This window comes from Pristiophorus japonicus, chromosome 11 (assembly GCF_044704955.1).
Source record: "Pristiophorus japonicus isolate sPriJap1 chromosome 11, sPriJap1.hap1, whole genome shotgun sequence".
Lineage (NCBI taxonomy): Eukaryota > Metazoa > Chordata > Chondrichthyes > Pristiophoridae > Pristiophorus > Pristiophorus japonicus.
In genome coordinates this window covers 111,110,567-111,127,022 of record NC_091987.1, presented here as the reverse complement: position 1 = coordinate 111,127,022, position 16,456 = coordinate 111,110,567, and the positions used below count along the sequence as shown (strand labels likewise).

The 16,456-nt window shown below is 43.9% G+C and overlaps 1 protein-coding gene across 8 annotated transcripts in view; it reads right to left on the bottom strand.

Moving 5' to 3' along the window:
• The window catches only part of LOC139276225 (MSL complex subunit 3-like), a 133,662-nt gene that overhangs the window by 89,276 nt on the left and 27,930 nt on the right, over window positions 1-16,456 (bottom strand). For all 8 annotated transcript variants that reach the window (XR_011595872.1, XM_070893878.1, XM_070893875.1 and 5 more), the window contains 2 exons: window positions 8,990-9,255; window positions 6,477-6,577 (listed from right to left, as the gene is read on the bottom strand). Coding sequence is in view for 7 of the 8 variants with exons in the window: in XM_070893878.1 (XP_070749979.1) it covers window positions 6,477-6,577; window positions 8,990-9,255 (367 nt within the window). In the remaining variant the exon portion in view is untranslated. The remainder of the gene's footprint in view (window positions 1-6,476; window positions 6,578-8,989; window positions 9,256-16,456) is intronic.

Here is a 16,456-nt window from a genome sequence, read left to right as displayed (position 1 = left end):
AGACAAGAACAGTTGCGAGCCAAAGGAAGAAATATCATGAGGGCCGACCAAAAGCTTGGTCAAAGAGGTAGAATTTAAAGAGGAGAGGAAGGTGGAGGGATTTGGAGGGGGGGGGGGGGGGGGCGGGGAAGGAGAATCTCAGAGACAGCCAAAGACCAAGCCACTAGTGGTGGTTGTGGGATGAAGGGAGAGGGGATGTAAGAGGCCAGAATCAGAGGGACAGAGAGTTTGGGGGTGGGGGAGGAAGGTTGTAGAGCTGGAGGAGGTTACAGAGATCGGGAGGCTGAGGTCATGAAAGGATTTAAACATGATGATGAGAATTTTAAATTGGAGGGATTGAGGGACTGGGGGCCACTGTCGGCTGATGAGGACCAGAGTGATGATTGATCGGGACATAGTGTGGTATATGTATATTTACACACTTGCATTCAACATTTACAGAACTAGTTATCTGTTAAATAAAATAGATGGTTAATTTAATTGATCCGTTGATAGACTAAAATGGGACATCCTTTAAAAACAATTCAATCCAGATATATATTTATTGACACAAACCTCCTGGCAAATTTGCACATAATTTAGAGAATTGAAGTCATAGTATACAGAATATACTAGTCTTGTGATTAACCACAAATATTTCTGGATTTGATTCTGTGTATGAACAGCTGATGATCAATGCAATGGAAATTCGTCCTTTAACCAAGCAAACTATTGGATCTCTCTGGAGGCAAGAGGCAGTGAGTAAATACATGTCTTCTCCCAAAGATTTATTTTCAGTATATACAGTACCAGTAACAAATTCACAGTATCTTTTAAACTCAAGTTTTTAAAGCACTCCTGCCATGGAAGCACAAGTACTCCTCAGTCTACTCCTTATAAAATAACTGAACCTCGGCATCGAGTTTTTCAGATTCAGATTCAGATACTGAAGCAAGCCCAGGAGTAATAGGGGTACGGAACTAAGTATGGGACAGAATGCGTGCGGCAGAGTTTGAGCTATGTCATAATTCTGACATTTGGATTTTATTGTTGGGACTATGATCGTATTATAACAAACCATTTGCGTTAAATTTGCTTTTTTATTTATAAACTGCATTTTCATATACCTTTTAAGATGAGCTCTGAATTTCTTGATGGTTCGACAGCATAATTGTTAAGATGACAGCTGTATTGGCGTTGTTACATTAACTTAAGTTACAATTTCCAATTTAATCTTTTTCAAAATTCTGTAGAGTGAATGTCCATGAACAAAATAAAAGGGAATCTGAAAAACTCGATGCCGAGGTTCAGTTATTTTATAAGGAGTAGACTGAGGAGTACTTGTGCTTCCATGGCAGGAGTGCTTTAAAAACTTGAGTTTAAAAGATACTGTGAATTTGTTACTGGTACTGTATATACTGAAAATAAATCTTTGGGAGAAGACATGTATTTACTCACTGCCTCTTGCCTCCAGAGAGATCCAATAGTTTGCTTGGTTAAAGGACGAATTTCCATTGCATTGATCATCAGCTGTTCATACTTCAGTAGCTTCCTAACTGCCCATTTCAAAATCCTTATCATGATCTACAAATCCTTTCATGTCCTTGCCCCTCCTTAACTCTGCAACCTCATTCAGCCCCATGTTCCTGTATGTGCTCTCTGCTCTTAACTCTGACCTCTTTCATATCCCCCGTTCTCTCCATTCTTGGCTGCAGAGCCATAGACCATTTCAGCCCACACACTGCAATACTTTCCCCAACACCCTCCACCTTCCAAGCTCTCTCCCCTCAAGGACAGATTCCTGTGCCCAGTTCATAGAAACATAGAAAATAGGTGCAGGAGTAGGCCATTCGGCCCCTCGGGCCCGCACTGCCATTCAACAAGATCAGAGCTGATGATTCCCTCAGTACCCCTTTCCCGCTTTCTCTCTATACCCCTTCATCCCTTTAGCCGTAAGGGCCATATCTAACTCCCTCTTGAATACATCCAATGAACTGGCATCAACAACTCTCTGCGGCAGGGAATTCCACAGGTTAACAACTCTCTGAGTGAAGAAGTTTCTCCTCATCTCAGTCCCAAATGGCCTACCCCTTATCCTAAGACTATGTCCCCTGGTTCTTGACTTCCCCAACATCGGGAACATTCTTCCCGCATCTAACCTGTCCAGTGCCGTCAGAATCTTATACGTTTCTATGAGATACTCTCTCATCCTTCTAAACTCCAGTGAACAAAGGCCCAATTGATCCAGTCTCTCCTCATATGACAGTCCAGCCATCCCTGGAATCAGTCTGGTGAACCTTCGCTGCACTCTCTCAATAGCAAGAACGTCCTTCCTCAGATTAGGAGACCAAAACGGAACACAATATTCCAGGTGAGGCCTCACTAAGGCCCTGAACAACTGCAGTAAGACCTCCCTGCTCCTATACTCAAATCCCCTCTCTATGAAGGCCAAAATAAAATTTTCCTTCTTCACCGCCTGCTGTATCTACATGCCAACTTTCAATGACTGATGAACCATAGCACCCAGGTCTCGTTGCACCACCCCTTTTCCTAATCTGCCGCCATTCAGATAATATTCTGCTTTTGAGTTTTTGCCCCCAAAATGGATAACCTCACATTTATCCACATTATACTGCATCTGCCATGCATTTGCCCACTCACCTAACCTGTCCAAGTCACCCTGCAGCCTCCTAGCATCCTCCTCACAGCTCACCCAGTTTAGTGTCATCTGCAAACTCGGAGATATTACACTCATTTCCCTCATCTAAATCGTTAATGTATATTGTAAAGAACGTCCCAGCACTTAGCCCTGCGGCACTCCACTAGTCACTGCCTGCCATTCTGAAAAGGACCAGTTTATCCCAACTCTCTGCTTCCTGTCTGTCAACCAGTTCTCTACCCACGTCAGTACATTAACCCCAATACCATGCGCTTTGATTTTGAACACCAATCTCTTGTGCGGGATCTTGTCAAAAGCCTTTTGAAAGTCCAAATACACCACATCCACTGGTTCACCCTTGTCCACTCTGTTAGTTACATCCTCAAAATATTCCAGAAGATTCGTCAAGCATGATTTCCCTTTCATAAATCCATGCTGACTTGGACCGATCCTGTCACTGCTTTCCAAATGCGCTGTTATTTCATCCTTAATGATTGATTCCAACATTTTCCCCACTACTGATGTCAGGCTAACCGGTCTATAATTACCTGTTTTCTCTCTCCCTCCTTTTTTTAAAAAAAAAAACGTGGTGTTACATTAGCTACCCTCCAGTCCATAAGAACTGATCCAGAGTCGATAGACTGTTGGAAAATGATCACCAATGCATCCATTATTTCTTGGGCCACTTCCTTAAGTACTCTGGGATGCAGACTATCAGGCCCCAGGGATTTATCGGCCTTCAATCCCATCAATTTCCCAAACACAATTTCCCGCCTAATAAGGAGTTCTCAGTTCTCCTCCTTCTCACTAGACCCAATGTCCCCTAGTACATTCGGAAGGTATTTGTGTCTTCCTTCGTGAAGACAGAACCAAAGTATTTGTTCAATTGGTCTGCCATTTCTTTGTTCCCCATTATAAATTCACCTGAATCCGACTGCAAGGGACCAACATTTGTCTTCACTAATCTTTTTCTCTTCACATATTTATAGAAGCTTTTGCAGTCAGTTTTTAATGTTCCCTGCAAGCTTCCTCTTGTACTTTATTTTCCCCGTCTTAATTAAACCTTCAGTCCTCCTCTGTTGAATTCTAAATTTCTCCCAGTCCTCAGGTTTGCTGCTTTTTCTGGCCAATTTATATGCCTCTTCGTTGGTTTTAACACTATCTTTAATTTCCCTTGTTAGCCACAGTTGAGCCACCTTCCCCGTTTTATTTTTACTCCAGACAGGGATGTACAATTGCTGAAGTTCATCCATGTGATGTTTAAATGTTTGCCATTGCTTATTCACCGTCAACCCTTTAAGTATCCTTTGCCAGTCTATTCCAGCCAATTCACGCCTCATACCATAGAAGTTACCTTTCCTTAAATTCAGGACCCTAGTTTCCGAATTAACTGTGTCACTCTCCGTCTTAATAAAGAATTCTACCATACTATGGTCACTCTTACCCAAGGGGCCTCACACAACAAGATTGCTAATTAGTCCCTTCTCATTACTCATCACCCAGTCTAGGATGGCCAGCTCTCTAGTTGGTTCCTCAACATATTGGTCTGGAAAACCATCCCTAATACACTCCAGGAAATCCTCCTCCAACGCATTGCTACCAGTTTGGTTAGCCCAATCAATATGTAGATTAAAGTCGCCCATGATCACTGCTGTACCTTTATTGCACACATCCCTTATTTCTTGTTTGATACTGTCCCCAACCTCACTATTACCGTTTGGTGGTCTGTACACAACTCCCACTAGCATTTTCTGCCCTTTGCTATTCCGCAGCTCCACACATACCGATTCCACATCATCCAGGCTAATGTCTCTCCTTACTATTGCATTAATTTCCTCTATAACTAGCAATGCCACCCTGCCACCTTTTCCTCTCTGCCTATCCTTCCTAAATGTTGAATACCCCTGGATGTTGAGTTCCTAGCCTTGGTCACTCTGGAGCCATGGCTCCGTGATGCCAATTACATCATATCCGTTAACTGCTGTCTGCGCAGTTAATTCGTCCACCTTATTCCGAATACTCCTCGCATTGAGGCACAGAGCCTTCAGGCTTGTCTTTTTAACACACTTTGCCCCTTTAGAATTTTGCTGCAATGTAGCCCTTTTTGTTTTTTGCCTTGGGTTTCTCTACCCTCCACTTTTACTATTCTCCTTTCTATCTTTTGATTCTGCCTCCATTTTATTTCCCTCTGTCTCCCTGCATAGGTTCCCATCCCCCTGCCATGTTAGTTTAACTCCTCCCCAACAGCACTAGCAAACACTCCCCCTAGGACATTGGTTCCAGTCCTGCCCTGGTGCAGACCGTCCAGTTTGTACTGGTCCCACCTCCCCCAGAACCGGTTCCAATGTCCCAGGAATTTGAATCCCTCCCTTTTGCACCACTCCTCAAGCCACATATTCATCTGGGCTATCCTGCGATTCCTACTCTGACTAGCACGTGGCACTGGTAGCAATCCTGAGATTACTACTTTTGAGGTCCTACTTTTTAAATTTAGCATCTATCTCCCTAAATTCGTCTCGTAGGACCTCATCCCATTTTTTACCTATATCGTTGGTACCTATATGCACCACGACAACTGGCTGTTCACCCTCCCTTTTCAGAATGTCCTGAACCTGCTCCGAGACATCCTTGACCCTTGCACCAGGGAGGCAACATACCATCCTGGAGTCTCAGTTGCAGCCGCAGAAATGCCTATCTATTCCCCTTACAATCGAATCTCCAATCACTATAGCTCTCCCACTCTTTTTCCTGCCCTCCTGTGCAGCAGAGCCACCCACGGTTCCATGTACTTGGCTGCTGCTGCTCCCCCCTGATGAGTCATCCACCTCAACAGTACCCAAAGCGGTGTATCTGTTTTGCAGGGGGATGACTGCAGGTGACCCCTGCACTACCTTCCTTGCACTGCTCTTCCTGTTGGTCACCCATTTACTATCTGGCTGTGTACCCTTTACCTGCAGTAAGACCAACTCGCTAAACGTGCTATTCACGTCATTCTCAGCATCGTGGATGCTCCAGAGTGAATCCACCCGCAGCTCCAGTGCCACAATGCGGTCTGTCAGGAGCTGGAGGTGGATACACTTCCTGCACACTTAGTCATCAAGGACACCGGAAGCGTCCCTGACTTCCCACATAGTACAGGAGGAGAATAACACGTGTCCGAGCTATCCTGCCATGACTTAATCCTTAGATAAACTTAATTTGGCAACAATAATGCTAAATGTTACTTACTGATATAGAAAAGAAAAAAGAAAAGCTACTTACCAATCACCAGCCAATCACTTACCCCCTTGGCTGTGATGTCACCTTTCGATTTCTTTCTACTTCTTTTTGCCTTCTCTCCCTGCTGCAGCTGCACCGGTCGGTCGCCTCCGACACTGCCGCTGGGCCTTTATAGGCCTCACCAACGGCCCGAACTCCCACCTCTCCTCTGCCGCCGGGCCTTTTTAGGCCTCACCAACGCCCCGAACTCCCGTCGGTCCAATTGCACTTCCAAGCATTTTTGAGACACAAGCCTTCCCCCATATTGGAATGAGTGTCCTTATGAAATGGTTTTCATCTTTAAACTGTATGCAGCAAGTTTGTAGGAATTCATAATGAATTCAGACTGAACATAAAATACCAGAATTTGAATATTTTTCATAGACTATGCATGTTAGTATAAATGCACAAAATTGTTGGCTTCCAACAATGGCATTTTATTAAAGGATGGATAGCTTTTCTGGGAGAAAAAAAAAACACGGTCCACATTAAGAACATGCCAAGTTCGAAACAAGCGCTATAATTTAAAAAAAATAATATACACACATGCTGAGCCCAGAAAGAGGTTAGGGACTCCTACCTCATTCAATTCATTACTTCTTCTGCCATCAAATACTGCGACCCCTTCTTTACTAGGTGTAAGTGTGACTGGAGATGAAGAGCCACTATGGACAGGTGTTTCTTTAAAATAAATTTAAAAGAAACAAATATTAACTTTCATTTTACAAAGTTACCATAAAGAGGAGAAAGCACAAGAGGCTACCTTCAAGCACAATTCTCCAGTACCATAACATCTTAAACAGCCTAAATGTGCCATTTATTGCCACAGCCACTGGTTTTCATACAAGAACATTCAATCAAGCAGAGTCAGCATGCTTTTATGAAAGGGAAATCATGTTTGACAAATTTGCTGGAGTTCTTTGAGGATGTAATGAACAGGGTGGATAAGGGGGAACCAGTGGATGTGGTATATTTGGATTCCCAGAAGGCATTCGATAAGGTGCCACATAAGTGGGTACTGCACAAGATAAAAGCTCACTGGGTTGGGGATAATATATTAGCATGGATAGAGGATTGGCTGACTAACAGAAAACAGAGAGTCGGGATAAATGGGTCATTTTCCGGTTGGCAAACAGTAACTAGTGGGGTGTCGCAGAGATCGGTGCTAGGGCCTCAACTATTTACAATCTATATTAATGACTTGGATGAAGGGACCAAGTGTAATGTAGCCAAGTTTGCTTATGATACAAAGATGGGTGCGAAAGCAAATTGTGAGGAGGACACAAAAAATCTGTAAAGGGATATAGACAGACTAAGTGAGTGGGCAAAAATTTAGCAGATGGAGTATAATGTGGGAAAATGTGAGGTTATCCACTTTGGCAGAAAAAAAATAGAAAAGCAAATTATAATTTAAATGGAGAAAAATTGCACAGTGCTGCACTACAGAGGGACCTGTGGGTACTTGTGCATGAAACACAAAAAGTTAGTATGCAGGTACAGCAAGTAATCAGGAAGGCAAATGGAATGTTGGCCTTTATTAGAAGGGTGATAGAGTATAAAAGCAGAGAAGTCCTGCAACAACTGTACAGGGTATTGGTAAGACCACACCTAGAGTACTGCGTATAGTTTTGGTCTCCGTATTTAAGGAAAGATATACTTGCATTGGAGGCTGTTCAGAGATGGTTCACTAGGTTGATTCCAGAGATGAGGGGGTTGACTTATGAAGATAGATTGAGTAGACTTGGCCTATACTCATTGGAGTTCAGAAGAATGAGAGGTGATCTTATCGAAACATACAAGATAATGAGGGGGCATGACAAGGTGGATGCAAAGAGGATATTTCCACTCATAGGGGAAACTAAAGCTAGGGGACATAGTCTCAGAAGGGACCACCCATTTAAAACTGAGATGAGGAGGAATTTCTTCTGAGGGTTGTAAATCTATGGAATTCTCTGCCCCAGAGAGCTGTGGAGGCTGGGTCATTGAATATATTTAAGACGGAGATAGAAAATTTTTTCAGTGATAAGGGAATAAAAGGTTATGATCAGATCAGCCGTGATCTTATTAAATGGTGGAGCAGGCTCGAGGTGCCAAATGGCTTACTCCTGCTCCTATTTCTTATTTTCTTAAAAACTGATAGAATTACAGAATGCAATCTCCAGAACATTGCATGGGGTTTTGACGATTTTAGTCAATGAAAACAGCATTTAACTCGTACAGTCACCACAAAACAGAGGCATTGGTTATTTCCTTTAGGCAAAATATCCCACTTAAACATTTCCCTGGGTTCAGGCTGAGCTCCTACTGTACCTAATCTATACGAGTGGCCAAGATACAGAAACCCATTGCAACCTGGTCAAGTTCAGAGAGAAGACTGTTCAACTGGACAAAGCAATCAGTGACCTACAAAAGGATTTAGATAAAATCTGCAATTGGGCAATTTAGTAGCAGATGAAATATAATGCTGTTAAGTTTAAGGTGCTACACATTGTTGGGGAAATGGACCTCACAAGTATATCACGGATGATGTGGAAATAGCTGAAGGTGAAGCAGAAAATCTGGGGATCATTGTGCAGCAGCAATAAGCAAAACAAACAGAATGCTGAATTCTACTGCTAGTCTGAAGACATCATGGTAAAGTTATACAGTGCATTTCTCACACGAGACATCTTTGAGTGAGATTGGCAGTTTAGTGCTGGGAGACCATGACCAGTCAGAACTAAACAAAACAGCCCAAATTCATAGGACCACTACAGATGGACACGGAAGATTTTCATCCCATGAATCTGGACTTGATTCAAGTCCAGGTCCCAGAGTCCAAGGACATTAATCCATTAACTCCATCCAGTCTCGTACACTTGACCCAACCTAAAATGTGAAGTCGCTATATTACCACACATTTTAAATCAGTGTCACTTAAATAGTGATTGTCCATTATTAACTGTGGCTATGTCACCAATTATCCCCAATAACGAATATTTCACAATTAAAAAGGTGATACACCAAGAATAACCTTATGTGCAACCTGAAAAAGGATTCTTTTCAATTAAGGTCATCACCAATTTATTGAAGCGAAAGTGTTAAAACACTTACTTTTCTCCAAGTGTAAAAGTAACCTGGGCATTTGGGCAGCAGATTCATAAAACCGGCGCTTTGACTGGGGAGAAGCGCTGCTTTCAGACAGCCTGTCACAGCCTGATGCATGGCGTGTAGATCGCCTCAATGACTGAACAGATTCAGGATCAATCTTTCGTCGCTTTGGTGTTGCAGAGTCTCCTGACAACGGCTGGCTGTCTGTCGATTGAGGTGTTGATGGGTTCAGAAGAGGAGGAGGACTTGGTGAATGCTCCTTTTGAGGTCTATTTAAAAAACACACCAGTTAGTAAACAGAATATGCACTTAATTAAGTGCAATTCTTCAGTAAATTTTACGGCGAGCAGACTTGTGGTGCACCTGCAGACACATTGAAAATGGACGCATAAGCAGACACATAACTAAAATGACCAAAGTCAACAATGAGCTTTGTTGGAGTATAGTTACCCTACCAAAGTAGTCTAGACAGAGGACTAGTCAGTACACCAGTTCAGTGACATTGGCCTGGTCCATGTGCCCGAGTCACAATTTTCTGAAAATTTTCCAGTCAATCTCTCTGCTGATCAACACTTACGTTTTAATGACAAGCAGATTTTAAAGTACTGTTGCTCTCCATCCACCTGACTGTGAAGGAAGTTACCAAGCGACACAGTAACCACTGATGCCAGTTAATTCGACTCTGAATTGAAGTGTGAGTGAGCAAAGTGGAGCATGTAGTGACTGCAAGGTCAGCTGGTCACTGTTTATCGTACCAGCTGTTAACTTCCTTCATGGTCAACCAAGTGAAAAAGACAGAATACTGGTCTTCAAATCACGCTCTTAATTGAATTTGAACATGAGGAAGACCAAAATAATTGTTATTGGTCCAGTCATAAATCCCACTCCCTTGTCATTGATTCCAACCCCAACCCGGGCCATTCACTGTGTAAAACCTTACTGTCGTGTTCAACCAAGCGATGGGATTTGAACCAATGTTCCCTGTAATTTTTTTTGTTGGTGGGCGGGCCCTTTAATTGGTTGCTCAGACTATTCAATTTTTTGTGCATACACGGTTATTTCCATTGAAAAAGCCGGTGAGCGGCCTGCGCGGTACTTCCAGATCAATATGTGGCCGCGCAGCTTAGCGGGAACTGTGCTTCGAACCTCACATCCTATCCATCACCAAGATCGCTTAGTTTTACATAAGAACATAATAGGAGCAGAAGTAGGCCACCTGGCCCCTCGAGCCTGCTCCGCCATTTAATAAGATCATGGCTGATCTGATCATGGACTCAGTACCACTTCCCTGCCCGCTCCCCATAACCCTTTATTCCCTTATCGTTCAAAAAGCTGTCTATCTCCGCCTTAAATATATTCAATGACCCAGCCTCCACTGTTCTCTGGGGCAGAGAATTCCACAGATTTACAATGCTTTGAGAGAAGAAATTCCCCCTCATCTCAGTTTTAAATGGGCGACCCCTTATTCTGGGTCTATGTTCCCTAGTTTTAGTTTCCCCTAGGAGTGGAAATATCCTCTCTGCATCCACCTTGTTGAGCCCCCTCATGATCTTATGCTTCGATAAAATTACCTCACATTCTTCTGAACTCCAATGAGTATAGGCCCAACTTACTCAACCTATCTTCATAAGTCAACTCCCTCATCTCCCGAATCAACCTAGTGAATCTTCTCTGAACAGCCTCCAATGCAAGTATATCCTTCCTTAAATACGGAGACCAAAACTGTACACAGTACTCTAGGTGTGGCCTCACACTAATACCCTGTACAATTGTTGCAGGACTTCTCTGCTTTTATACTCTATCCCCCTTGCAATAAAGGCCAACATTCCATTTGCCTTTCCTGATTATTTGCTGAACCTGTATACTCACTTTTTGTGATTCATGCACAAGGACCCCAAGGTCCCTCTGTACTGCAGCACTTTGTAATTTTTCTCCATTTAAGTTATAATTGGTTTTTCTATCTTTTCTGCCAAAGTGGATAACCTCACATTTTCCTACATTATACCCCATCTGCCAAATTTTATAAAACCATGCTGACTCTGCTTGACTGAATTATGCTTTTCCAAATGTCCTACTACTGCTTCCTTAATAATGGACTCCAGCATTTTCCCAACGACAGATGTTTGGCTAACTGGTCTATAGTTTCTTTCTTTTTGTCTGCTCCCTTTATTAAATAGGAGCATTATATTTGCGGTTTTCCAATCTGCTGGGACCGCCCCAGAATCGAGGGAATTTTTGTAGATTACAACCAATGCATCCACTATCTCTGCAGCCACTTCTTTTAAGACCCTAGGATGTACCTCCTGAACACCGCCTGCTTCCACCACTACCTCAGCTCCATTGCCAGCAAAACTCTAATCGCTCTTTTGTCATATCTAGACTCCAATTCTCCACTCTACATAAACTTCTGCTTGCCCAAAATGCAGCCGCCCGTGTCTATACCACTTGCCCATCACCCCAGTCCTTATTCATCTAGATTTACTCCCAGTTCTCCACTGCATGGCATCTAAAATCCTCAGTGTTGTCCTCAAATCCCTCTACTGCCCTATCTTACCAGATCCTCGAGCCTGATGTCACCTTCAATTCTGGCTATTTGTGCATTCCCCCTCTGTAATTTCACCCATTATTGACTCTTAACTGCCCTCTGAAACGGTCTAGCAAGCCACTCAGTTGTAACAAACCGCTACAAAAAGCAATAAAAGTAAAATCGGACGGACCACTCAGCATCGACCTTGACACCGGCTTCGGACAAGACAACAGCACACCCAGCAGTCGACCCTGCAAAATCCTCCTCACTAACATCTGGGGACTTGTGCCAAAATTGGGAAAGCTGTCCCACAGACCAGTTAAGCAACAGACTGAAAGTCATACTCACAGAATCATACCTTTCAGCCAATGTCCCAGACTCCTCGATCACCATCCCTGGGTATGTCCTGTCCCACCAGAGGTGGCGGTACAGTGGTAGACAGTCGGGAGGGAATTTCCAAGAGAGTCCTCAACATTGACTCCGGACCCCACGAAGTCTCATGGTTTCAGGTCAAGCATGAGCAAAGAAATCTTCTTCTGATTCCCACTAACCATCCTCGCTCAACTGATGAATCAGTACTCGTCCATTTGAACATCACTTGGAAGAAGTACTGAGGGTAGCAATGGCACAGAATGTACTCTGGGTGGGGGTCTTTAATGTCCATCACCAAGAGTAGCTCGGTAGCACCACAACTGATTGAGCTGGGCAAGTCCTGAAGGACATGCCTGCCAGACTGGGCCTGGGGCAGGCGGTGAGAAAAACCTACGAGGGAAAAACCTATTTCACCTTGTCCTCACCAATCTACCTGATGCAGATGCATCTGTCCATGACAGCATTGACTACCGCACAGTCCTTGTGGAGACGAAGTCCCCTCTTTACACTGAGGACTCCCTCCATTGTGTTGTGTGACACTACCACCGTGCTAAATGGAATAGATTCAGAACAGAACTAGCAACTCAAAACTCAGCAGCCATGAGGCACTGTGGACCATCAGCAGCAGAATTGTAATCCACCACAAGCTGCACCTCATGGCCCAGCATATCGCTCACTCTACCATCATCATCAAGCCAGAGGACCAACCCTGGTTCAATGAGGAGTGCAGAAGAGCATGCCAGGAGCAGCACCAGCATAAAAATGAGGTGCTAACCTGGGGAAGTGGCAACACAGGACTACATGCATGCTAAACAACAGAAGCAGCATGTTATAGACAGAGCTAGGCGATTCCACAATTATCGAGCTGGATTTTCGGTTCTGCTTATTTCGGGGCGGTAACCTTTGCGCCCAGTAACAGTTTGCGCCTCAGTCACCAAAATTCATCAGCTGGGCCCCAAGTGTGGGGCGGAGCGCTAAGGAAGATGTTAACACACCTCTCTTAGGACGCTAGGCCGGCTGAGCAAGCGAAAATCCAGAGTTAAACAACCGGCCTTGGGGGCGCTCTAAGAGAGGCCTGGGGGAAAAAAACTCAAAATACATTCCCAATAAATAACTCATGCCACACAACATAAATCGCAACAAAAAACCATCACTCTTACCTGACGTCAATATTACTTACCTCACCGCGGCCGCTACAGCTCGGACCACCAGCTTTCACAGGTGATCCCGGCAGGGCGCTCTATGGAGCGCTATGGATCGGTTGGCAGGCAAAAATCGAGGCAGTGTCACAACCGGCTCGCCTCTTCTGGGCAATAATGCTCCGCGCCCCATTGAAACCGGCACCAAAAGTCCCGGCAGGGCGCTGGAAGCTGGCCGCCAGCCCGGAAATGCTTCCCACTACCATGGCTGCCCCTCTGGGGCGCTTACAGGAGCTGTGAAGCTCTGCAATCCTGCCACATCCAGTCGTGAATGGTGGTGGACAATTAAACAACTAACTAGAGGAGGTGGCTCCATGAATATCCCCATTCTCAATGATGGCGGAGCCCAGCATACGAGTGCAAAAGTCAAGGCTGAAGCGTTTTCAACCATCTTCAGACAGAAGTACCTTCAGCCAATTCAATTCACTCCACGTGATATCAAGAAGCGGCTGAGTGCACTGGATACAGCAAAGGCTATGGGCCCCAACAACATCCCGGCTGTTGTGCTGAAGACTTGTGCTCCAGAACCAGCTGCGCCTCTAGCCAAACTGTTCCAGTACAGCTACAACTTGACTATGTAGGAAAATAGCCCACGTATGTTCTGTCCACAAAAAGCAGGACAAATCCAATCCAGCCAATTACCACCCCATCAGTCTACTCTCAATCATCAGCAAAGTGATGGAAGGTTTCATCAACAGTGCTATCAAGTGGCACTCACCAATAACCTGCTCACTATGCTCAGTTTGGGTACTGGCAGGATCACTCAGCTCCAGACCTCATTACAGCCTTGGTCCAAACATGGACAAAAGAGCTGAATTCCAGAGGTGAGGTGACAGTGACCGCCCTTAATATCAAGGCAGCATTTGACAGAGTGTGTCACCAAGGAGCCCTAGTAAAATTGAAGTCAATGGAAATCAGCGGGAAACTCTCCACTGGCTGGTTGTGATTGCTGGAGCTCAATCATCTCAGCCCAGGTCATCGCTGCAGGAGTTCATCAGGGCAGTGTCCAAGGCCCAACCATCTTCAGCTGCTTCATCAATTACCTTCTGTCCATCATAAGGTCAGAAGAGGGAATGTTCGCTGATGATTGTAGTGTTCAGTTCCATTCACAACTCCTCAGATTATGCAGCAAGACCTAGACAACATTCAGGCTCGGGCTGATAAGTGGCAAGTAACATTCATGCCACACAAGTGCCAGGCAATGACTATTTCCAACAAACGAAAGTCTAACCATCGCCCCTTGACATTCAACGATATTACCATCGCCGAATTCCCCACCATCAACATCCTGGGGGGTGTCACCATCAATCAGAAACTTAACTGGACCAGCCACATAAATACTGTGGCCACAAGAGCAGGTCAGAGGTTGGGTATTCTGTGGCGAGTCTGTCACCTCCTGATTCCTCAAAGCCTTTCCACCATCTACTAGGCACATGTCTGGAGTGTGATGGAATACCCTCCACTTGCCTGGATAAGTGCAGCTCCAACAATACCCAATAAGCTCGGCACCATCCAGGAGAAAGCAGCCCGCTTGATTGGCACCCCATCCACCACCTTCAACATTCACTCCCTCCACCACCGGCGCACCGTGACTGCAGTATGTACCATCTATAAGATGCACTGCAGCAGCTCACCAAGCCTTCTTCAACAGCACCTCCCAAATCCGTGACCTTTACCACCTAGAAGGACAAGGGCAGCAGGCTCATGGGAATATCACCACCTGCAAGTTGCCCTTCAAGTCACATACCATCCCGACTTGGAAATATATTGCCGTTCCTTCACCATCGCTGGGTCAAAATCCTGGAACTCCCTCCCTAACAGCACTGTGAGAGTACCTTCACCACACAGACTGCAGCGGTTCACCACCACCTTCTCAAGAGCAATTTGGCATGGGAAATAAATCCTCACCTTGCCAGCAACACCCACATGCCAGAACAAATTTTAAAAAATCTCCGCCTCAAGCACTCTGTGGGAAAGCATTCCAAGTTCCAACAAACATGAGTTAAGAATTTATTCCTAACCTCTCTCCTCACTCTCTGAAAATCTTAAATTGATGATTCCTTGTCACCAACTCTCCAACCAGAGGAAATAGTCTTTCCCTATTCACTATCAAAACGCTTCAAACTTTTAAAAGGCTATATTAAACCTCCTCGACGTCTGCTCAAGTTTCTCTTCATAACCATGATACCAATTATTTGTTTTTACTCGAGCACTCTACATCCCCCTGTATGAAACTGAAACCACAGTTGGCCTTTCATGTGAATTTATCTACCTGCACTTTAAGGGAATGATGTAGTTCAATCCCAGGTGTCTCTGTTTATCCACACCCTTCATTGAATGTTCCTTTGTTCTTTTTCTAAAATGTGTTACTTCCTACATTTCCACAATAAATTGCACATCACCTGCCTGATTATTCTGCCAACCTGTCTATGCTCTCCTGAAGTCTTTTACAGTCCTCCTCAATGTTTTCCATAATGTCTATAATTGTATCAGCAGCAAATTTGATCTGTAGACTGTTCAGAAAAATGTAAGAACTGGCTACCTCGAATTCCATAGCACAATTTGCAAATCTAAGGAGAACTGAAAAAAATCAGTCAAAGCCTCTGCTGTTATCGTCAAGTAAACCTTAACCATTATTTGCAAGAACTGTTCCAAAATATTAATCTTCTAGTTAGATTTTTGACCTTCATCCTTGAGCAATCCTATCTTCTCTAACTACTCTTATTTTATATATAATATATATATATCTTTATCAAAGCCCTTGCTATTTTCTTTAACATATCTGCTCACATTTTTTCATATTTCCTTTTAGCCCTTCACCTCCCCAATACACTTTCTAATCTTCATGATTGTTATCTCTAGTTTTTTCATATATCTAATTTATGTTTCAGTATTGTTTTAATCTCTATTGTTGATGCAACCTCTTTTTGTCATTAGGAATATGTTTATTTTGTATTTTGCCCATCTCATATTTCAAGATTTCCCATTTCTGAAGCATTAACGTGTTGGCGAGCCAATTAATTTGGGCCAGGTCCATTATCTCACTGTATATTGCTTTCTTCCAATCCAGCACCCTTATCCCAAACATTTCATTATCCTTTTCAATTTTTACATTGAACCTAACTATATTGGGGTTGCTATTTCCCAATTGTGCTCTTACTCGGACACCAATTATTTGTTCCACTTCATTTTCTAGAACTAAATCAAGCAATATTTATTTCCTTGTTGGACTAGTAACTGATCTAGGAAGTGGTCTTGAAGGCAATCAAGAAGCATTTCCCACTTTAGCCACACGTTATTACCTTAATTCCAGTCAATCTTGGGATAGTTAAAATCACCCAGACTGACACCCTGTTCTTGTTACATTTTTCT